Below are 25,206 nucleotides of genomic sequence, written 5' to 3'. Positions count from 1 at the left end.
TATGTATGGATGTTTGTTATTGTATTTGTGGATGTTTGTTTTGATGTGTTTGGGTGTTTGTTATGGTGTGTATGGATGTTTATCATGGTGTGTATGAATGTTTGTTATTGTGTGTATGGATGTTTGTTATTGTGTGTATGGATGTTTGTTATTGTGTGTATGGATGTTTGTTATTGTGTGTATGGATGTTTGTTATTGTGTGTATGGATGTTTGTTATGGGGTGGCCATGGTGTGTATGGATGTTTGTTGTTGTATGTATGGATGTTTGTTATTGTGTGTATGGATGTTTGTTATTGTGTGTATGGATGTTTGTTATTGTATGTATGGATGTTTGTTATGGTGTATATGGATGTTTGTTATTGTGTGTATGGATGTTTGTTATCGTGTGTATGGGTGTTTCATTTTGTGTGTATGGATGTTTGTTATGGTGTATATGGATGTTTGTTATTGTGTGTATGGATGTTTCTTTTTGTGTGTATGGTTGTTTGTTATTGTGTGTATGGATGTTTGTTATTGTGTGTATGGATGTTTGCTATTGTGTGCATGGGTGTTTGTTTTTGTGTGTATGAATGTTTGTTTTTGTGTGTATGGATGTTTGTGATGGGGTGGTCATGGTGTGTATGGATGTTTGTTTTGGTATGTACGGATGTTTGTTATGGTATTTGTGGATGTTTGTTATGATGTGTTTGGGTGTTTGTTATGGTGTGTATGGATGTTTATCATGGTGTGTATGGATGTTTGTTATGGTGTATATGGATGTTTGTTATGGTTTATTTGGATGTGTGTTATGGTGTGCATAGATGTTTGACGATGTTGTTTCTCCTGGACAAAGATGACCTCATATGAAGATTTCCGTCATGAATAGGTAAGTCATGGAAATTATTACTGTCGAGTTTGTAATCTGTGTATTTAAATTTGCTGTGTATTGGAAACGGCAGAAAGTAAAATTGAAAATTCACTAGGGAAATTTCAGTAGTGAAATGCTTATCTATCGAAATGTGAATGAGGAAAATGGAAAGCTAATATTCATACTGATGTATGGCAGGATTAATCTTGATATCTAGTGAGAAAGAGCTATAACTACCTCGCGTCAACACAATAATTAACCGACACTGCGCAGCAGTTGAACTGCAGAAGTTTAACAATAACCTCAACAGATCACCTGTGCAATCTACCCACCTGATCGTCACTGCTAGCAACGAAGCACAACAAGGAACTAATATTACCTGTTTATTAGTTTGTACATGTAGATCCCAAGTCACAACCAGGAATTCATCTGTTTATTCGGGAGAACAGAGGAACAATAACTTGGTCCACAGCAATAAGACATTTTTAGGTGTGTTTCTTTTGACAAACAGAAGTGTTGAGTAGTTGAATTGGCGTCTTCATAACTCATCTCCGTTAACGTCCAGGTAAGTTATAATGTATTCGGGTGAGGTAAGTTAGAGCGGGGTTAATTGTGTAATATGTATGAGACAGTCCAGAGAAGGTGCGGGGTGTGGTAGGTTGCAGGGCGAGTGTCGGATAGGGTTATAAACTAGTTTATTTTTACAACTGGTGGCCCAGAACAGTTGTGTAGTGATGTATAAGAGGGTGGAATGCAGGTGTAACTTTTTACCCAATTTACGTGTGTATTTAATTACGGAAAACGTATGTCTCATTACCTAGATGTGTTTATTTTCATAAAGTACAGTATTGGTTTGCCTTATTACCAAATGCGTATGTATGTTAACCTACAGTACAGGTATATTCTATCACCGAACATTTAAAAAAAAAAACTAAAAAAAGAATTACGGTGATGAGAGCCGGAAACTGTACAATATACCGGAGAGAGGAGAAATCAAGACCCGTCAAATCCGGCATTTCGTTTCTCTCACAAATAATTTACAACTTGAGGAGTGTATAGATATTTATTGTGTGTAAATGTGTGTTTTTTCTGTGTGATGTTTGATATGATGTGTACGGATGTTTGTTATGGTGTGTATGGATGTTTGTTATTGTGTGTATGGATGTTTGTTATTGTGTGTATGAATGTTTGTTATTGTGTATATGGGTGTTTGTTATTGAGTGTATGGATGTTTGTTATTGTGTGTATGGATGTTTCTTTTTGTGTGTATGGATGTTTGTTATTGTGTTTATGGATGTTTGCTATTGTGTGTATGGATGTATGTTATGGTGTATATTGATGTTTGTTATTGGTGTATATGGTTGTTTGTTATTGTGTGTATGGATGTTTGTTATGGTGTATGGATGTCTGATATGGTGAGTATGGATGCTTGTTATGGTGTGTATGTGTTTGTTATGGATGTTTTGTTATGTATGTATGGATGTGTGTGTGTATGGATGTTTGTTATTGTGTGTATGGATGTTTCTTTTTGTGTGTATGGATGTTTGTTATTGTGTGTATGGATGTTTGTTATTGTGTGTATGGATGTTTGTTATGGTGTGTGGCCATGGTGTGTATGGATGTTTGTTATGTGTGTGTGGATGTTTGTTATGTGTATGTGATGTTTGTTATGTGTGTGTTTGTTATGGTGTGTTTGGTTGTTTGTTATTGTGTGTATGGATGTTTGTTTTTGTGTGTATGGATGTTTGTTATTGTGTGTATGGTGTGTATGTGTTTGTTATTGTGTGTATGTGTATGTGTTTGTTATGGTGTGTATGTGATGTGTTGTTATTGTGTGTATGGTGTGTATGGATGTTTGTTATGGTGTGTATGAATGTTTGTTATGGGTGTGTATGTATGTTTGTTATGGTGTGTATGAATGTTTGTTATGGGTGTGTATGTATGTTTGTTATGGTGTGTATGGATGTTTGCTATGGTGTGTGTATGGATGTTTGTTATGGTGTGTATGGATGTTTGTTATGGTGTGTATGGATGTTTGTTATGGTGTGTATGGATGTTTGTTATGGTGTGTATGGATGTTTGTTATTGTGTGTATGGATGTTTGTTATTGTGTGTATGGATGTTTGTTATGGTGTGTATGGATGTTTGTTATGGTGTGTATGGATGTTTGTTATTGTGTGTATGGATGTTTGTTATGGTGTATATGGATGTTTTGATGGTGTGTATTAATGTTTGTTATGGTGTGTATTAATGTTTGCTATTGTGTATATGGATGTTTTTTATGGTGTGTATGGATGTTTGTTATGGTGTGTATGGATGTTTGTTATGATGTGTACTGATGTATGTTATTGTGTGTATGGATGTTTGTTATGGTGTGTATGGATGTTTGTTATGGTGTGTATGGATGTTTGTTATGATGTGTATGGATGTTTGTTATTGTGTGTATGGATGTTTGTTTTTGTGTGTATGGATGTTTGTTATTGTGTGTATGGGTGTTTGTTTTTGTGTGTATGGATGTTTGTTTTTGTGTGTATGGGTGTTACTTTTTGTGTGTATGGATGTTTGTTTTTGTGTGTATGGATGTTTGTTATTGTGTGTATGGATGTTTGTTATTGTGTGTATGGATGTTTGTTATTGTGTGTATGGATGTTTGTTATGGTGTGTATGGATGTTTGTTATTGTGTGTATGGATGTTTGTTATTGTGTGTATGGATGTTTGTTATTGTGTATATGGATGTTTGTTATTGTGTGTATGGATGTTTGTTATTGTGTGTATGGATGTTTGTTATGGTGTGTATGGGTGTTTGTTATGGTGTGTATGGATGTTTGTAATTGTGTATATGAATGTTTGTTATGGTGTGTATGGATGTTTGTTGTGAGTATAGATTATCTTTGTAGTGTTTGTATTTGATGCTTTCCATGTATGTGTGTTAATTTAGGTAAACAGAAGTGTTGAGTAGCAGAGTTAGCTTCCTCATACCTCACCACCGTAAACATCCAGGTATATTCGGGTGAGGCAAGGTAGGGTGGGGTTGTGTGTGTAAGATGTAAGTGATACAACAGACGGTTCTAAGAGGGTGTGGATTGAGGTCGGAAGGCCTAAGGTAATAAAAGAATTGAAATTAAATTGAGGTAGGGTGAAGGGAGAGTGTTGGATAGGGTTTTGAAGTAATATGTCTTACAACAGGTGACCTAGAACAGTTGTGTACTGAGGTATAGTGAGGTGGAAAGCAATTTTTTTTATTGAATACGAGCGTATATTCATTTATAGCGCATGTATGTCTTCTTACCTCATACACATGTGTTCTTACTACAGTACAGGTGTGTCTAATTATTAATTACACACATACCTATCTATATTTACCTATAAAGACACAAATATAACAGCCGTTGTGGTAGGAGGAAATATTACTTAGGAAGTTGTTGTTGATATTTTTATTCAGTTTACAATACATTATTTAACACAAAAAGTACTTTACATCACAATGTGTGATTTATCCCTTGTCAACTGCCCACGAAAATGACTACAGTAAGATTTTAGCTGAGAAGTCAACTACCTAGCATTTTTATGTTGGTTTTTAGTTTCTTTAAAATCGGGTGACAGTTATGGTAAAAAAATTAGAATTTTGGACTCAAGATTCATGACTTACATGGTTATTTACAAATGCCTGCAGATACTTGTTCGATATTTTGATCCTTGGTCTGTAGATTAACCAGGTAATTTGAAAGCAATTTAAAACGTGTTACCTGTAAATTTAATCATAGTTCAATTGTATTTTTTTCTTTCATCTTAGATCATGTTAAATAAATAGATAAAAAGTTGTTAGAGACAGCTAAAGAGCATTGATATGACAAGAAAACGTGTCAAAGATTTTGAGACAGAATCAGTATCAATTTGTTTCGCTGCGTTATCTTCCGGACATAGAATATATAAGATTACTGCCATCAGATTCATGCACCGTGTCCTGGGTAATTCAGAATTGATCTAAAATAGACTTTCTACCCCCAGTACATATACATGTCAGTTTAAATATTTTAGTGTATGGGATGGTAGCGCTTGAGCACATACATGTTATTGATACAAAACGGCAATATATATTTTAGATAGAAAAAGCTGGCAGTAGCTGAGGTAGGGGATGGGCCAATACAGGGAGGTATACATTAATCTGTTTCTAGAAAACTGTCCTGAGTTTATTCCTGTATTTTCGTGTATGGGCATTTTACTCAACATTTATTCTCATATATTTCATTTCTTCACCTCCCGTTCCCTCCCATAGTTTTTGCGCATCTTTCTTTCTTTTTTACTCTTTATTTTCAACAACAACACATTTTAGGAAGGTCTTGTATATGTGTGAATTAATTAACGTTAAACCATCAAGCAAGTCAGAAATTATTCTGCTATACTGTAATGGATATAAGAAGAAAATATTTTCTTCTCGAAGAAGCAAGACTGTTTATTGTAAAAGTATAAAAGCTTTAAAAAAACAAAACAAATAATTTTTTACCAAAGAATGCAGTAAGAAATAGGTCGTGATATTATCAGAGTTACTTCCCCTACATCAAGTTAAAGACTTTCAAGCGTTTCGACGACGGTGACGGGAAAGTCTGTGCAGACGACAGCGGAATGGAAGATGAAGATTCCAGGCAAAAAGGCGCGATTGATATTGAAGATGCGAATTGGAATTACTCCTTTTTAAAATCGTTTATAAATGATGACGTCGAGAAAGAAATCAGGTAAAACTACGGACATGGTTTTCTGTAGTCCGTGGTTTAATAGTTAAGCCAGAGTTCCCCTTGAATGAGAATGTTCTTCGTGACACTCATGACGACATTGTTAGTTCTGTACCTTCATTTTCAAAATGCAAATATATGGGAGAGGTAATGGCTTAACTGATCGGAGAATAAAAGTGATTTTACGTTCCTGATGTCAGTCCACACAGGAGTCTGACAGATTATGTTCTGTCAATAAAACCTCAAAAGCTTGGAAAGGTTTATAGTCGCTTAAAATGGCTGAAATGTAAGAGTGAAATAAGGCACAGACAAAGCGAATAAGTAGAAGTAACTCCACGTTGATGAAACCTTATTGTTGTATTAAGTCATTGATTTTTTTAGTATATGAGATTTTCATTACTGTGTTTTCACCTCGCGGATAATTGGCAATATTCTGCTGACATGTGTTCTGTTATAGTTATACACTTCATAGGAAAGCAGTGCTCCAGATAGCCTGCGTGAATGCGTTTTCACGCACAATATTTCTAATTTCACGCTAGGAAAAAAATAAGATTTGCGTCATTAACCCGTGCGAAATCCGGACTCTGCGTCAATGTCCGGCTCCAATATTACGTAGTTAGAAAACTCAATAATCTAAGTCAAACAGACACTTATCAAGTAAACGAAACTCGTAACAAGCGCTTTCTTGATCGTGATTATAAACCAGTCGCATAGCAAATATGGCGCTGTCAAAAATGTTTACAAATTCAGTGTTACCCTAATATGGAAAAACCCATACACTTGATGAAGGCAGGGGTGAAAAAACCCCTCAATTTATAAAGGTAGGAGTGAAAACCCCACATGTCAAAAAGTTATCTGGAGCACTGGGAAAGCATATTGTAAATCGTTCATCTGGTACCAGATTATTTGCATTTAGTCAAAATATTTCATTCTAAATCGACAGGTATCTTGCTAAGTATATTTTAGTTCGAACAATGATATTTTTACCCATATATATATCTGGTGATATAAGGGAGGTAACTCTAACAGAAAACTTTTTTCTCACCTTGCAGTGTTGTGGCAATTAAGATTCTACATCCAGATTAACTATTATTTACCTCCTTATTACAAAATGTTATTAGAAACTAAAACCTTCAGTTTCAGATAATCAATTTTGATTTATCTATCTATATATATATATATATATATATATATACCATGTGTACCATATGTGTTTCATCATGGTTTCTCCCCTGATCTTGTTCTATAAAAAAACAGGAAGTTAGGAGCACAAGTCCTATATCTCTTAAGCCTCATCAATTGAGAATGTTCTTTAAGTCGAGCAGATAAGTATAGCTGTAGATGATTGAGATGCTTTCTTAGCATTATAAAACAAGCTGTGTTCTTGTTGTGTATGGGGTTGGAAACTGCTTGAAGAAGGGATTATTGTTGAAGTCGAGAGTACAAGTCACTTAACTAGCTCCAGCTAGTGAGAATTTCCCTTTTAGCCGAACAGTAGAGTGACCATATATGACCACAGGGTCATTAGTTTAAACCTTGGCAGGGGCAAGGTGTTTTTTTATTACTCCCTCCTTTAAGAATTTCAACAGTCACTTGATCAATTTGTAAAATTTCCAAGGGCCTGATCGAGCAAACTCTAAACTCCTCTGGAATACTGCTTTAGATTTTTGAATCATCAAAATATAAAGAAATCACATAAGGGAAGGGAGGTAACTGTTCAATCTCTGATTTTAAGTCCCAAATTCTTCTTTTTTAAGAGCACCTGAATAAGTGAGTTGCATCACATATATATGGTATATAGAACATAAAACAAAGACAATGTTACAAACTGTGAATAAGAATGATGATATAAAGTATCCCAATGATCCATTCAGCTGATGGATGACGAGGGCCTTTATATGGAGCAAAAATAATAATGATAAAAAATCCAAAGGCAGTGCTTGAAAGATGGTGAATAAAACATCAACCCAAAAGCCAAGTTCAGTGTGGTGAACATATTCAAATTGTTGTTTAATATAAAAGGCAAATTCCCAGGGTTATCTATTTTGACGCCCTTTTTTCAAACAGATTTCAATGAAATTTTACAAAAACCTTCCATAACTTAACAAAATTGTAAATGATATGGTCCCCAACCCCAAAGGGGCCTGCAGGGTAGGGCCAAAAAGGGGTCTTAAAAACTTAAAAAAAAGATCTTTTCAAATCCCATTTATGGATGGAAAGGCTTTCAGATGCTTTACCAAAAGTGTGAATTTCATGGCCCTAGGGTCTCACATTTTCCCTTGGAGAGAAGTAAACTTTACTATAGTTTATATTTGAATATAACATTATTTATTTTGCTATTGGAAATAGTTCAAATCTTCTTAGAATTATTAGTTCAATATTTTGCAATTTTGAGTAATAATAATGAATAATATCCTAAAAACAGACATTGGCTTTCAGGCCCAAAACAAACTCTAAAAGAGAATAAACATCATAAACTGTATGTGATCATTTTATATTGTTGCCTTTTGTTCATTTTAGCCTTTTAATCTCTCAGTTTTCAAGCAGTCTTTTTAAAACTTGGTATCCTTTAATTTATTACTTAACGTACATGTAGCACTGCATAGTTACCATCTTGGTATTTTGGCTCCATAATGCAAATTCTATTTATATAAAATATTAAAAAAAAAAAACCACTAAGTCATTGACATCAGCACACCTGACCAAAGGAACAGTACTGTAATAGCTTTTTTCAGCACACCTGCTTGGTCATAATATAAATTTTCAGAAACCATTTATTTAAATTTTCTACTTTTACATGAAACAGTCCTAGTCTCCTTGTTGCCCACTACTTTGACTTTGAGAAATGTAATCCACATGAAAATGTTAGTTTCAGGGTTGTCTATTTCATGATACCTCAAGAGTACAAATGTACTTTAACAGAGATGTAGGCTTCATTGGACCAACATAGTTTAAGCTGGAGGCTCATTCTGGAATGGCTTTAAAAATACACGATGTTGATATATATACAGTGTGTGCAAGTTCTACTGCTCAAATGTGTTCATCTGTTGTCCAGCATTAAAGCCACATTTTCTAAATGGATAATAATATTACATTGTAAGATTCAGGAACTCCACTAGACCCCAGATTGGTTTGACTATTATATCAGTATATATTTTTTGTAACTATACATTGGTTGATAACAGTAATTTTCCATATTGAGTGGTAACTTGGTTTGACTATTATATCAGTATATATTTTTTTTAACTGTACATATATAATTTTCCATATTGTATATATTATATCAGTATTTGTAGTTGTATATTGGTTGATAACTAATTTTCTATCTTGAGTGGTAACGTAGAGGTTTCCAGTGGTTGATATTTGATCACATTTTTTCAGTTACATAATATTCCAATCATAACAAAAAACCAAACAAATTCTGATTCAATTAGTCTGAGGCTAAACTATATAGTGCCTGTACAACATCAGGCAATCATAACATTTTCATTTGTCTCCTATGTAGAATTGTATAAGTTTTTCTTATCTTTTCAATCTAGGTTAAAGATGGTGGTGTTTTGAGGCAATTATTGAAGAAACAGAAAACACTTGTCAAGTTGAAAGTTTGGACATAACATTTGGTAAGTGGATGTGTTAAATGGATTGATCTGTGAGATACAAGGTATGTCTGTCTTCAAGTGAATAATCAAGGGAAGTAACTCTTATAGAAACATAAAAAAATGATTTCACTTCATTCATGAAATATTTTGTGTACCATATATTATTAGCAAATAGGTCTTACAGTGGCAAGTTAAATGCTGTTGTTCTAGTGACTAGAACAAATAATTATGTCTTGTTCTGAGGACTGGAATAAACACTTGTGTCCTGTTCTGTGAACTGTGTCCTATGTTGAGGTAAAACAAACACTTTTATGTATGTCCTATTCTGATTGTTAGGTACAAATCACTTGTACTGACATTGGTATTTACATCTGCACTCAAAGGCTGTAATTATTTGATGATGAACATGTGTTTCAGAATGGTTACAGATATTTTTTTTTCCTATTTTCAGAATTTTAAGCAACATTTAAAGGTGGCATTTGTGTTCAGCTGAAGGTAAATATAAAAAGGTGAGTTTTGAAAGTAATTAATTTTGGGAATGTGTTTGAGAAATATCGCCTACACTACATGTAACAAAAACTTTATATTTTGAATATAAGGTTCACCTTGGTAAGGAAATGTGTCCCGTATGTAGGTTACTGTGACCTACATTTAGACCTTTGATCTACATTTAAGAAAAAAGTTTATCCAACTTGATTTGGTGAGAGATACTTATTCACAAAATTGTCTTATCATAACTGCTTTATGAGGTTACAACAATGCAATCAGGAATAAGTTGTAAAATGTACCAGAATATACATATATCAGTAACATTAATGTCACAAAAACTCACTGACATTCTTTGTTCACTTTTCATCAGCACACCATCATTAGATGGTGATTTATTTAGAATGCCCTACATCTGTGGTCTGTCGTCCATCCATTGTCTGTCAATCGTCTGTGAACAGGTCTTGATATCACTATTTCTTGAGAAGTACTGGATTGATATTTTTCATGTAGGTTTCTCTTAGTCCCTAGTTGTGCCCTTTTGTCTTTTGATTTTGGGTTTGATAAGAAGAAACAAAATGGCTATTAACAGATGCAGCCATCTTGCATTTTGACAATGAAAGTTTGTTATTATAATTTCTTGAGAATTACTTAACAGATCTTTCTCAAATTTCATATGTAGGTTCCCGTTTTATCCCAAATTTTGCTCCTTTAGTAATTGAACTGATTAGAGAAATAAATGTGTTTAGGTCATCTTAGACAAAGTCTCCAGGTGATCTATTGCAATCACCTTCATCCAGTGTTGTGCGTCCGTAAACAATCATTTTCAACTTCTTCTCAAAAACTCCTGATGTGATTTCAATGAAAATTTGCGGAAACCTCCCCTGGCCTTACATAAACCTAAAGTGTGAATTATACAGTCCCCACCCAACAGAGGCCTGAGGGGTGGGCCAGAATTGGTCAAATAGACTCAGATTTCAAAAATCTTCTTAAGACCCAAATACATCTCAAGGTGCTTTATCGTTAGTCTCATGACCCCAGGGTCTCCCATTTCTCTGTATGGAGGAGGTAAAATTTACTAACGTTTATACAGGAGAAACAAGATTTTTAAGAATGATTTGTTTGATTTCATTTGGAAATGGGGTCAAAAAAAATTTTCTCAGCACCCAGATTATGGTAGAATAAAATGGTCTGTATGAATGGAAGCATGGAAAATGCTTTAATAACCAAAATGGGTCACACATTTCTTCCTGGGGAAGTTTTTTTTAAACTTTACTGTAATTTTCATAGAAAAATTGCATTTTTGAGATAACGTTGGTGTATTTCCCACTAGAAATAACTTGGTAAGGATTATTACTATAAGGTGACAGTTTTGATGATATGCATATATTGGCACTGACTTACTGTATTCAGTGTCACAATTTCTGTTTCATGACACTTGATAACTACCCTTTAACCTTTTTTATTCAATATTGCTTATCTCAGGTGATTGTCAAGGCCACTAGGCCTTTGTTAAAATAACTTTTAAACTAAAAGCAATTTTAAAAAGAGTCAAGAAGAGAAAAGAAAGGAACAATCCAACTTTTGAATAACAGATTAATATCAAACAATGGTGAGTACCAATATCTCTCTGGGGTGTTTTGTTGTTTTGTGAGAGTGTTAGTTTCTTGTTATTTCAATATCTGTAAATTTATATAACTAGTAATTTTTGTTCTTTCAGATTTCTCAGATCTTCATCATGGCAACACCCATCAGCCAAACCGCTTTCCGTCCTAAAGGCCAGTCCACCTGTAGTGACCACAAAGGGAGGCGCTTGGATCTTTACTGTGAGAAATGTGATCAACTCATTTGCCATGCATGTTTGTCAACAACTCACAGAAGTCACCCTCTTTGTGAACTCAGTGAAATTACTCCTCAAAAGAAACAAGAAATTACAAACTTTATCAACAAAACAGAACAAAATGACCTGGTAGAAGTCAGGGAATATATAACTTCTGCTGATTCATTACTCAAAGACAATACCAGTCATTTTGAGAAACTTTCACAGCAACTAAAAAATCAAACAGATCAACTAAAACATGAACTTGATCTATTTACAGCACAGACACTCTCAGTGTATAAACAGATGGAAGAGGACAACACCAGGATGATACAGAAATACAAACAAGAACTGGAGATGTACAACAGACAGCTGAAACAACAACTACAGGAATGTAAGGTGACTCTACAACGTGGTTCTCACCTGGACATCTATGACACAGATATACATTCCTCATTACATCTCCCTGTCAAACCTGTCCTGGGTACGGTCATCTTCACACCTAACACAAATCCACAACATCTTCTACAACAGGCCGTAGGGACGATTATCACCTCAGGTCAAACAACTGACCAGGATCGGTCAATCTCAGTATCACATGACCAGGGACAATCCTCTAAACAACAACAAACAGGAGTAAAAGGGAAGAAAGCAGTGATAAGTAAAGCACTACTGTCAGAGACCAAAGTGGTGAAGGAGTGGAAGTCTCCATGTGACATTTGGTCTATATGTCCCACCACTGATGGTCAGGTGTGGACCAGTGATTACAGTGATACATTAACTCTCCTTAACAGGGAGGGTGAAGTAGTACAGAAGGTCACACACACGACTAACATCACTGACATCAGTCTATCACCCACAACACACACACTGTGGGTCTGTGACGAGGAAAACAACATCATGGAGCTGGTATCAGGACGACTTACAAACAAATTCAGAACCAAGAAGAGACCCCAGTGTATATGTGTTACAGCCAGTAACCACATCATTGTGGGGATGAAGAAACACATCTGTAAATTTACTACACAAGGTCAAATGGTACTCACTACAATGGCTGTAGGGACTGGGAAACCATTAGTGTATACACCATGCAGGATGTCAGAGTGTCCAGTAACTCACAATGTCACAGTGATTGATTTCAGCAGTAAAAGTGACGGTGGTGATGGAAAGGTACGTGTTGTTGTCATGGATACTGACTTCCAGGAAGTGTTTGTATATAGAGGTGACATCCCCAGTACATATAAACAAACACCACAAACAGGACGTGTAACATTTGACCCAAGGGGTGTGGTGTATGACAGTGTGGGGAACCTCATCATAGGGGACAATGACAACCGTAGGGTCCTACTCCTCAGTGGAGGTGGTGAGTTCCTCAGGATCATATACACAGACAGAGTGGTGACAGAGGCTGTAGGTATAGACAGGGAGGATGTTCTGTGGGTAGTGTTTGGGGGTAGCAATGTAAAACTACTACAGTACAGTGTGTAACAGTACTACTACAGTACAGTGTGTAACAGTACTACTACAGTACAGTGTGTGACAGTACTACTACAGTACAGTGTGTTGACACTACTACTACAGACAGAACTAGACAGATATATGTTATTCTAGTGAGTTACCCTGGTAACAAACTTTGTAAATAATATTTACATGTGACAAGAACAATACTGTTTAAATGAATGATGCTCGTCAGCAAAATGTATTGGTGTCACCACCCACATCGTTCCCTTTGTAAACTACATCTGTGTGTAAAATCAGTATAAAATTCACTTTAATGTGTTAAAACTTTGTCTTCCTTTTTTTCTTTCTGATTGCAGTTAAAATCAGTATAAAGTTATGTTGTGTATTTAGAGGTGACCAATGTCTTATAATGTACATGTATACTGTATCCCTATCTGTGTATAGTGTGTTTTGTATATTTGTCATTATATCAGCAATAAAATACTTTGAAATTATATTGGTGTTTTAATTTTATTGTTGATGTTTTTCTGTTATAAATTTGTAAAAAAAAAATCCGGAATGTGATTTAAAAGGATGTCAGAGTACTCCGGGCTCCTATTTAACAAAGTGTCTGGATACTTAAGGGTCTGACAATACAGGATACTTGAATGCTCACGTATTTACGCAAATTTGACGATCGAGGAGATGAGATCATCTGTCGGTCTGGTGTACATGCCCCATATTTTCTATGTGTGTCACAAATACCATTTCGGGGATTCTTTTTAAAAGCAAGGATTCACAAAATTTGACAGAATTTCGCCAATTATCGTTGATCGTTTTTCTGACGGGTTACAATGTATCAAAAGTGTTTTGGGATCTCGCATGAAATATGAATACGTAAAAAAAACATTGATATATTTTAAAAATATGTGTGTAAGATGTGAGATACCAGGTTGTTTGAAAATATTATTACTTTTTCATTGCCTGTATCATATTGATGTGACACAATATCAAAATACCAATAGTTTATACGACAAATTCCCGTGGTTCCCTGGTGTCACGTGTTATCATAATACCGCTAGACCGCTCCATGTGTTTGCCCGGTCTACATATCGTACCTCTAATTGTCTGTCCCTGTGTTTCCCCGGTGACGTATATCATAATAGCATTAGATTTCTCCACCCAAAAATCCCTATGCTTCGCCGGTATGGCGTAATATCATGATACCAATAGTTCACACGACAAATCCTACTGAATCACCGAATGGACATAATGTCAGGACACCGTTTCACGACTCCCCAAGTCCCTGTGATTCCCCGATGTCATTTATAATAATACCATGAAATGTCTCCACACGTCCGTTTGATTTCCCGGTCTTACATATCGTAATATCGTTAGATGTCTCCACACGCCCTTGTATTCCTCGATCTCACATATCATTTTACCGCTGGATGACTCCACAAGTCCCTGTGATTCGCCGGTGTGATAAAATATCATGATACCATTAGTTCACACGACAAGTCATACCAAATCCCCGATTTGACCTTATATCTGAACAACGTTCCAGGACTCCCCAAGCCCCAGTGACTCCCCGGTGTTACATATCATTATACCGTTAAATGTCTTCACAAGTCCCTGTGATTGCCCTGTCTCACTATACCGTTAAATGTCTTCACAAGTCCCTGTGATTGCCCTGTCTCACATATCAAAATACCTATAAATGTATTCCCAAGTCCGTGTGACTTCCCGGTCTCACATATATTACCGTTAGATGTTTCCCTAACTCCCTGTGGTTCCCCAGTCTCGCATATTAATATACCGCTACATGACTCCACAACTCCCTGTGATTCCCCGGTGTTACATATCATTTTACCGTTAAATGTCTTCACAGGTAACTGTGATTGTCCTGTCTCACTATACCGTTAAATGTCTTCACAAGTCCCTGTGATTGCCCTGTCTCACTATACCGTTAAATGTCTTCACAAGTCCCTGTGATTGCCCTGTCTCACATATCAAAATACCTATAAAAGTATTCCCAAGTCCCTGTGATTTCCCGGTCTCACATATAGATGTTTCCCTAACTCCCTGTGGTTCCCCAGTCTCGCATATTAATATACCGCTACATGACTCCACAACTCCCTGTGATTCGCCGGTGTGACATATCATAATATCGTTTAATATCACCTCAAGCTTCTTTGATTCTTTGGTATCAATCATCAGAATACCGATACATTACTCCACAAGTCGCTATGATTCCTCAGTCTCACATGTCATAATATCGTTACATGTTTCCCCAAGTCCCTGTGATCCCCCAGTGTCACATGTCATGATATAGATGGATGTAATTAAAAGTCCCATTAATTCCCGATGTCACATATCGGAATACCGCTAGATGTCTCCCCAAGTCCCTGTGATTCCCGGGTCTCACATATCATATTATCGTTAGATTTCTCCACACGCCCCTGTGAATCCTCGATCTCACATATTATTATTCCGTTAGAAATCTCCACAAATCCCTGTGGTACCTCAGTCTCACATATAGTAATATCGTTTAATACATCATCAAGTCACTGTAATTATTATATGACATTAGAATACCGATAGATTCCTCAATAAGTCGCTGTTATTCCTCAGTCTCACATATCATAATATATCGTTTCATGTCTCCCCAAGACCCTGTGATTCCCACGGTCTCGCATATCATACCATCATATTTCTCTACAAGTCCCTGTAATTACCCGGTTTCACACATCACAAAACCGGTATATGTCTCCACATGTGTCTGTGAATCCACAGTCCACATATCATAATATCGTTAAATGTCTCCACAAGTCCCTGTGATTCCCCGGTCTCGCATATCGTTATATCGTTAGATGTCTCCGCAAGTCCCTGTGATTCTCCGATGTCAGATATCATAACGTCGCTAGATGACTCCACAGTCCCACTGTCTCCCCCGGTCTCGCATATCGTTATATCGTTAGATGTCTCCGCAAGTCCCTGCAATTCCCAGGTGTCATTTATTATAGTACCATTAGATGTCTCCACACGCGTCTGTGATTCCCCGCTGCATTTATTACAACACCGTTAGATGTCTCCACAAGTCCCTGTGATTCCCCGGTCTCGCATATCGTTATATCGTTAGATGTCTCCGCAAGTCCCTGTGATTTCCCGTTGTCATTTAACATAATACAATTAGATATCTTCACACGTCACTTTGATTTCACGTTCTCACATATCGTGATACCGTTGGTTGTCTCAACACCTCCCTGTGATCCCTCAGTCTCACATTTCATATCATTGTTAAATGTCTCCACAAGTCCCTGTGATCCCTTGATCTCACATATCGTATTTCCGTTAGATGTCTCCACACGTGTCTGTGATTCCCTGGTAACAATATTGTGTAGTAACCGTCAGTGGTGACACTATTGTGTAGTAACCGTCAGCGGTGACACTATTGTGTAGTAGCCGTCAGTGGTGACATTATTGTGTAGTAACCGTCAGCGGTGACACTATTGTGTAATAACCGTCAGTGGTGACACTATTTTCCTCTGTTGAATAAGCCACAGAAAAAAATGTTATATCCTTTAGTTGGATGTTTCCAGGATTCTGATAGAGACTTCCACAATAGATGGGATAATTTTTCATCAAACATTAAATTATATAAAATTTAAAAAGTAGTGCAAACATAAAAAAGACGTTTTTCTGCTAACGTCTGTGAAATGTTTTACTCTGCACTTATTAGATAAAGATATAACTTCCGTCATTTGTCAGCTGTCCATCCTACATCAGGGACGTCTAGTGCTTGCGTCCCAGCCTTCATCAAGCTGTAATTCACCCATAGGTCTGTTTATAATTCCTTCTTATGGCCGTACTAAAAACCGATTTTTATCAAAACAGTTTAGAATTTTGACATAACATTGGATCTTCTTCAAACATTGTAACATGTATCTAGAGTGATTTAAGAGATGATGCTGGTGCCATAAGGGGTGATGTCACTGTTGTGACGAGTGATGTCACTGTTGTGATGGGTGAATTTGGTGCCATAAGGGGTGATGTCACTGTTGTGAGAGGTGATGTTGGTGTCAGGATGTGTGATGTCACTGTTGTGAGGGGTGATGTTGGTGCCATGAGGGGTGATGCCACTGTTGTGAGGGTTGATGTCACTGTTGTGAGGGGTGATGTAGATGCCATGAGGGGTGATGTCACTGTTGTGAGGCGTGATGTGGTGCCATGAGGTGTGATGTCACTGTTGTGAGGAGTGATGTCACTGTTGTGAGGGGTGATGTTGGTGCCAGGAGGGGTGATGTCACTGTTATGAGGCGTGATGTTGGTGCCATGAGGGGTGATGTCACTGTTGTGAGGCGTGATGTTGGTGTCATGAGGGGTGATGTCACTGTTGTGAGGCGTGATGTTGATGCCATGAGGGGTGATGTCACTGTGTGATGGGTGATGTTGGTGCCATTAGGTGCGATGTCACTGCTGTGAGGGGTGATGTTGGTGCCATGAGGTGTGATGTCACTGCTGTGAGGGATGATATTGGTGTCATGAGGTGTAATGTCACTGCTGTGAGGGGTGATGTTGGTGCCATGAGGGGTGATGTCACTGTTGTGAGGGGTGGTATCACAGTAGTTAGGGGAGATGTTGGTGCCATGAGGGGTGATGTCACTGTTGTGAGGCGTGATGTTGGTGTCATGCGTTGTGATGTCACTGTTGTGAGGGGTGTCACTGTTGTGAGGGGTGATGTTGGTGCCAGGAGGGGTGATGTCACTGTTATGAGGCGTGATGTTGGTGCCATGAGGGGTGATGTCACTGTTGTGAGGCGTGATGTTGGTGTCATGAGGGGTGATGTCACTGTTGTGAGGCGTGATGTTGATGCCATGAGGGGTGATGTCACTGTGTGATGGGTGATGTTGGTGCCATTAGGTGCGATGTCACTGCTGTGAGGGGTGATGTTGGTGCCATGAGGTGTGATGTCACTGCTGTGAGGGATGATATTGGTGTCATGAGGTGTAATGTCACTGCTGTGAGGGGTGATGTTGGTGCCATGAGGGGTGATGTCACTGTTGTGAGGGGTGGTATCACTGTTGTTAGGGGTGATGTTGGTGCCATTAGAGGTGATACCACTGTTATGAGGAGTGATGTCACTGTTGTGAGGGGTGATGTTGGTGCCATTAGGGGTGATGCCACTGTTGTAAGGCATGATGTTGGTGCCATGAGGTGTGATCTTACTGTTGTGAGGGATGATGTTGGTGCCATTACAGGTGATGCCACTGTTGTGAGGGGTGATGTCACTGTTGTGAGGAGTGATGTTGGTGCCATTAGGGGTGATGCCACTGTTGTGAGGGGTGATGTTGGTGCCAGGAGGGGTGATGTCACTGTTATGAGGCTTGATGTTGGTGCCATGAGGGGTGATGTCACTGTTGTGAGGCGTGATGTTTGTGTCATGAGGGGTGATGTCACTGTTGTGAGGCGTGATGTTGATGCCATGAGGGGTGATGTCACTGTGTGATGGGTGATGTTGGTGCCATTAGGTGCGATGTCACTGCTGTGAGGGGTGATGTTGGTGCCATGAGGTGTGATGTCACTGCTGTGAGGGATGATGTTGGTGTCATGAGGTGTAATGTCACTGCTGTGAGGGGTGATGTTGGTGCCATGAGGGGTGATGTCACTGTTGTGAGGGGTGGTATCACTGTTGTTAGGGGTGATGTTGGTGCCATTAGAGGTGATACCACTGTTATGAGGAGTGATGTCACTGTTGTGAGGGGTGATGTTGGTGCCATTAGGGGTGATGCCACTGTTGTAAGGCACGATGTTGGTGCCATGAGGTGTGATCTTACTGTTGTGAGGGATGATGTTGGTGCCATTAGAGGTGATGCCACTGTTGTGAGGGGTGATGTCACTGTTGTGAGGAGTGATGTTGGTGCCATTAGGGGTGATGCCACTGTTGTGAGGGGTGATGTTGGTGCCAGGAGGGGTGATGTCACTGTTATGAGGCGTGATGTTGGTGCCATGAGGGTGATGTCACTGTTGTGAGGCGTGATGTTTGTGTCATGAGGGGTGATGTCACTGTTGTGAGGCGTGATGTTGATGCCATGAGGGGTGATGTCACTGTGTGATGGGTGATGTTGGTGCCATTAGGTGCGATGTCACTGCTGTGAGGGGTGATGTTGGTGCCATGTGTGATGTCACTGCTGTGATGTTGGTGTCATGAGGTGTAATGTCACTGTATGATGTTGGTGCCATGAGGGGTGATGTCACTGTTGTGAGGGGTGGTATCGCTGGGGTTAGGGGTGATGTTGGTGCCATTAGAGGTGATACATCTGTGCTGAGGAGTGATGTCACTGTTGTGAGGGGTGATGTTGATTAGGGGTGATGCCACTGTTGTAAGGCATGATGTTGGTGCCATGAGGTGTGATCTTACTGTTGTGAGGGATGATGTTGGTGCCATTAGAGGTGATGCCACTGTTGTGAGGGGTGATGTCACTGTGTGATGCCACTGTTGTGAGGATGTTGGTGCCATTAGAGGTGATGTCACTGCTGTGAGGGATGATGTTGGTGCCATGAGGGGTGATGTCACTGTTGTGAGGGGTGATGTTGGTGCCATTTGGGATTATTTCAACACTGGTACGGATATTCAAGCTGTGCGGAGGGATCCCACTGCTTTGAAAGACCTTTTTTTTTATTACCAAACAGAGTTATAAGAAAGCTTTCATATGTTTTATATTTACAATATCGATTAGGATATTGACTTTCTTGTGTATCAGGAATTAGATGACCTGTGTATAAGATATTGACTGACTGTGTATAAGGATATTGTTTGACCTGTGTATTAGGATGTTGTCTGGCCTGTAATTATTATAATGTTGTCTGACCTGTGTATTAGGATGTGTATGAAAATATATCCTGACATGTATTAGGATGTTGTCTGACCTGTGTATTAGGATGTTGTCTGACCTGTGTATTAGGATGTTGTCTTCCCTGTGTATTAGGATGTTGTCTGACCTGTGTATTATGATGTTGTCTGACCTGTTTATTAGGATATTGATTGACCTGTGTATTAAGATGTTGTCTGACCTGTGTATTTTGATGTTGATTGACCTGTGTATTAGGATATTTTCTGACCTGTGTATTAGGATGTTGTCTGGCCTGTGTATTATAATGTTGTCTGACCTGTGTATTAGGATGTTGTCTGGCCTGCCTATTATGATGTTGTCTGACCTGTGTATTAGGATGTTGTCTGACCTGTGTATTAGGATGTGGTCTGACCTGTGTATTAGGATGTTGTCTGACCTGTGTATAAGGATGCTGTCTGACATGTGTATAAGGATTTAATTAACTTGTATATTAGGATGTTGTCTGACCTGTGTATTAGGATGTTATCTGACCTGTGTTTTAGGATGTTTTCTGACCTGTGTATTAGGATGTTGACTGACCTGTGTATTAGGATTTTGTCTGACCTGTGTATTAGGATGTTGTCTGACCTGTGTATTAGGATGGTATCTGACCTGTGTATTAGGATGTTGATTGACCTGTGTATTAGGATGTTGTCTGACCTGTGTATAAGGATGTTGTTTGACATGTGTATAAGGATGTTAATTAACTTGTATATTAGGATGTTGTCTGACCTGTGTATTAGGATGTTATCTGACCTGTGTATTAGGATTTTGTCTGATCTGTGTATTAGGATGTTGTCTGACCTGTGTATTGTGATGTTGTCTGTATTATGATAGATTGGTTGGATTGGGTGGGGAGGGATACAATAGGAGAGTTCGAGCAAATTCTTGAAAATCCTTCTTCTGTTCCCTGACCTGTTTCCATAATCACGAATTTCATGCAAGAAGTTATCGCGTGACTAGTAACACAAGGGTTCATCAAAGGATGCAGGTTGATGAATATTATCGGGAAGTTTTATGGTCGCCATAGAGATCTCATTGAGAAATATTGTGCGGTATGAATCTGGACGTATTTGATGCTCATTTGTTTGTCTGTTGGTTCCGTTTTTGTATACCTTTTTATCTTTAGATAACACGACATCAGTTACTTGGATTTACCAAGGTTTACAACTTTACATGGCGGGTGTCGTTGATAAAGCAGAAAGACGCTTACTCTTCCGGAACACCTGGTCTTATTCTCCTTGTACTTTTTCAAGTCTCCGTGTAAATCGTTCTTTTGTTCATATTTTGCTTTAGTTTTATGAAATTTGAGTTTGAATTATGATTATGTTGCCATGTTGGGATTTTCGCGATGCTTTTAGTTTATCTGAGTTACGTTATTACGTTGTTACGTTACTGAATTATTGTGTTTCGCTGAACAATCTTTAAAATAACAGGTGGTAGACACTGCTGATCCCTGAGGTTTGCCTTAACCTGTTTGTCATTCATTTGAAAAGCGGCACAGTTCAGAAATACACATGCTCTTGCCTGTTCTAAAATCACAGGATCAATGAAAAATATGAAATTACTGTAGTATTCAATTATGGGCTGCATCATCACCCAGTCTTAATTTAGACTTTTCCATTGATCACTTTCGAGTTTCCTTAGTCGCCTCCTCGGCTTTTATATTTAGTCCCTTTTCATCACTTTCGAGTCTTAGAAGGACGAAACAGCTGCATGATACAATTATCTTCATTGTTTACCTCTACAAGTATCTAACTCTAAACTATATTTGGAAAAAAAATGTGCTTTTCACTTGTCTGTCTTTTGTATACTCTTTAGTCCGAAGCATCCTTGGGTGAAGAAGAATCAATTTGTATAAATGGTGGGTCTTGGGCGTGAGGGGCACGGTAAAAAGTGGTTTCCCCGTATAAACTACTGTTTTTTTCCGAAAAATAATTTTACACCTTTCCAACACCCAGATTTCATAATTTCAGTGAAAATGTATTTTTATAAAGTTGTCAATTTCAGCATCAAAGACATAAGTTCGTAAATAAAAGAAGGTTATCTCGAAATTGTAATTAGCAACATAGTATAAATTTCTTTTTGATAAATATTTCCAAAACATCGTGTTTATTCATAAAACATAAAAAAAAAATTCTCGGATGAAAATGCACTTGCAGAGACACAATTATGAAGAAAAATGCCATAAATTTGCAATTTTCTCCCGTTATATAGTTTTGGATGCAAATTTCCATCAGAAAATCGGATAGAGCTTTACTTGTTTCATATGTGTACCAAACATCAGCTAATACCATGTGGTGGAACGTTCTCATATCGCCGCCTGAATGTGGTTGTAAATTGAAAGAAAATGGGAAATGAGTAACAACCTTGTCTGAAACCCTATTATATAGCTTATTATATACAAACTTTTATATTGAATATCAGAGCGGATATTTTCATGACAGTTTTATGATGTGTAAAAATTAAAAAAAAAAGTACTGTTTCCCCCGTCTCGATCTTGATTACTTGAGAACCATTACGTGTGGAACGTATCAGATATCTCTGGCTCCTGGTTACATCGCCGAACATTTAAGTGATGACGGCGACTATGAGGTGTGGCTTTACCAGCACTCCCCAGACCTTCTCAGATGTCAGATACATTCTCGACACAAAAGCCAAACGAAATATAACGTTTGGATACTGTTCACCGTTTCACCCGATGTTGAGGCCCCAATAAAGGACTACTACTGCCAGTGCCCAGTTGGAGAGAGAACGATGGGAATGTGTGCGCACATCTCAAGTATCTTGTACTACCTTGGGTATTACAGGACGCTGGAAAACCCTCGACCATTACAACCACAGGTAAAGAAATTCCGACAAAACTTGAAATAGTTTTCGATGCGGCAACAGAGTGCATATGTCGAAAGTATGTTTGGGGCTCGATATGAAAGATCCCCGTTACCATGTGTCTAACCAAACTTATAAATGTAGGTATTATACAATCGCTCGTAGCTTTGAACACTCCCGTAAATGCGAAAACCAACCAAAAAAGCATAAGGAACACGTTTTTTGTTGTTCTGTCTATTTGTCAGCCAATGTCTTCAACCACTGGGACTTGCGAAGTAGCCATCTTGGATTTTTTTTATGAAAAAGTGTTTCTCTCACTTTTGTTCATATCTGGTGTACATATTCTCAACATACCGAGCAAATACTCTCGTGTTTTTGTTAATTATCTAAAGAAAGTCGAAAATCGGCAATTCAACCATAGGCTAATTCAACCCAACATTTGAAAATTTTGATGATTTTTCCTCTCATCAATAGCATATTACGTACTATTTAATAGGATAAAAATTGGTTTGCATCCAACGCCCATAGAAGGGTGTATTATCTAAAAAACACAAGTTTTTGTGTCTAAAATGTTATCATCGAAAATGGCATTTTTGAGATTGTTTCTTCCATAAAACAGCCAAATGGGGCGATGGAAACATGATTTTTTGTCACAATCATGCCATGAATGTATTCTTTACGGTGACTATCATTTGATTAGATTTTCATTAATATTTTACATAACATGCACATTTTATCAACACTTAGACAGCTTCTGAAAGGTACAACTTTGAGGAGCCATAAAAAACAAACAGAGTGAATCAAATCTTTATACTTTATAGATTTGTGACCACAACGGCATGGGCAATGCACTACCAACAGGAAATTTGAATAAGAGAAGGGGCCGTTTTGGAAACCGGCCCTTTGTTATTTACTTTTATTACTTAAGAAAACGAACCTCCCTCTAATTGCAGATACAACAAAACCATTAGTCAATAATCAAACTAGACCAGAGATAAAAAAAGCTCTAGAAAAGGCCAAAGAATCCATTCGAAGGAAGGGTATTGTCATCATTAATGGCGCCACAGGGGACGAGAAGACATCAATGTGCTACCAACTGTTGAGGTGGCTGATGGACGATGATACTGGACATTCAAAAGATCCTTTACAGCTTTACAGCATGAACAAATGGGATAGCATGGTTGAGCCAAATGCACGGTTATCTGTATTTGTTGATGATGTTAGTGGAGAATTTTTTGAAGAAATGAAGAAAAGAGAAGACTAGATACAATCTGCATTTTGTGGTTAACTAAAAAGAAAATCAAATAATTTGATTTTAAATGGCCGAAATGAAAGTATCTCAAAGTCTTCCTGTATATTATTCAGTGCAGAAGATACCATAGACTTGCGAGGTAAACATTGCATGACGAGCAAGGAAAAAGAATTGATGTTAGAAAAGTATGTCCCAGACATTAAAACATTAGCTGGTGGAAGGGTATCTGAAATAGTCAAACATGCGCCTAATATAGGATTTCCGTCAGAGAATTGATCAAAAAGAAAACTGAAAAATCTCCACTGACTTCATAGGTACATTAGATTTATGAACAGATAAGAAGTTACTGGAGGCACTTATCATTTGGTTGAATTGTCAGAATGTCGATAAAACTTATGTCTCGATATTAAACAGCGACTGTTGAATGTTTGTCTGGTGCAGGTTCAAGAATATGTGTCCTTAGTGTCTGAGGTCGGTGTGAAGCCTGATGATATTACGCTCTTTGGAGTGGTAAAGACAGGAAACTATGGATTATTACGCAGAGTGGAGAGCTTGGACCTTACCTCCTTGTGTCAGGTTGACCCCAACGAACACAAGATTGAGACAGTAGATGATATGAAGGTACACAAGAGTTGGGTGTTTGCTCCGTACATATCTCAGTCAGTGAATGAAAAAGGGGTAACAATACTACACGTGAGCTGTGCGAATGGACACATTGAGATATGTAAATATTTGTGTGAGACATATACTGAACGACCTACAGCTGTTGATAATGACGGTAGGACAGTGTTACAGGTGAGTTGTGCGAAAAGACACATTTAGATATGTAAATATTTGTGTGAGACATATGCTGAACTACCTACAGCTGTTGAAATGACGGTAGGACAATACTACAAGTGAGTTGTGCGAATGGACACATTGAGATATGTAAATATTTGTGTGAGACATATCCTGAACTAGTTACAGCTGTAGATAATGAAGAATTTGCAAGTGTTATTATGGGAGTTGTGGGAATGGATACATGGGAGATATGTAGGCATCTGTTGGAGACCTAACCAGACCTAGCAAAAGCTATAGATAAGAATGGATGAGCAGTGTAACATAAGAGTTGTTATAATGGACATATGGAAATATGTAAATATTTGTGCGAGACATATTCTGAACTAACAACACCCGTAGATAATGACGGCTTGTACTGTTACATAGCTAGGTGTAAGTCAGTTGTAGATGACCGAATGTTCAACACATGTAAACCAGTTTGTAGCGACAACAGGAATATAACATCACAGCCATACTCACCAATAACAGG

General features: G+C 37.9%; 2 protein-coding genes and 1 pseudogene across 5 annotated transcripts in view; all 3 read left to right on the top strand.

Annotated features, from left to right (window-relative positions):
* The window catches only part of LOC132562235 (golgin subfamily A member 6-like protein 2), a 77,585-nt gene extending 57,961 nt beyond the window's left edge, over positions 1-19,624 (top strand). The window contains exons 6-9 of the mRNA XM_060226970.1: positions 17,389-17,472; positions 17,847-17,930; positions 18,455-18,806; positions 19,430-19,624. Coding sequence (XP_060082953.1) covers positions 17,389-17,472; positions 17,847-17,930; positions 18,455-18,806; positions 19,430-19,624 — 715 coding nt within the window. The remainder of the gene's footprint in view (positions 1-17,388; positions 17,473-17,846; positions 17,931-18,454; positions 18,807-19,429) is intronic.
* LOC132562234 (uncharacterized) lies at positions 1,360-13,377 on the top strand. 4 transcript variants are annotated; one of them, XM_060226967.1, is made up of 4 exons: positions 1,360-1,413; positions 9,119-9,199; positions 9,630-9,687; positions 11,385-13,377. In XM_060226967.1, exon 4 carries the CDS (start codon positions 11,403-11,405, stop codon positions 12,969-12,971), a length of 1,569 nt encoding a protein of 522 aa, XP_060082950.1. In that variant the 5' UTR covers positions 1,360-1,413; positions 9,119-9,199; positions 9,630-9,687; positions 11,385-11,402; the 3' UTR covers positions 12,972-13,377. The 4 variants fall into 4 exon arrangements, with proteins under 4 accessions (XP_060082950.1, XP_060082949.1, XP_060082952.1 ...); XM_060226966.1 differs by lacking the exon at positions 1,360-1,413 and adding an exon at positions 5,504-5,582; XM_060226969.1 differs by lacking the exon at positions 1,360-1,413 and adding an exon at positions 6,068-6,400 and having other exon boundaries at positions 9,630-9,673.
* Positions 19,625-22,696: 3,072 nt separating the features above from the next.
* Positions 22,697-25,203, top strand: LOC132562233 (uncharacterized; annotated as a pseudogene).
* Positions 25,204-25,206: the final 3 nt, after the last annotated feature.

The sequence above is a fragment of the Ylistrum balloti genome, unplaced genomic scaffold (genome assembly GCF_031769215.1).
Source record: "Ylistrum balloti isolate Yb309-2 unplaced genomic scaffold, AGI_CSIRO_Ybal_v1 Utg371380, whole genome shotgun sequence".
Taxonomy (NCBI): Eukaryota; Metazoa; Mollusca; class Bivalvia; order Pectinida; family Pectinidae; genus Ylistrum; species Ylistrum balloti.
Note: the sequence above shows the minus strand (reverse complement) of the source record. Positions and strands in the feature narration are given on the sequence as shown.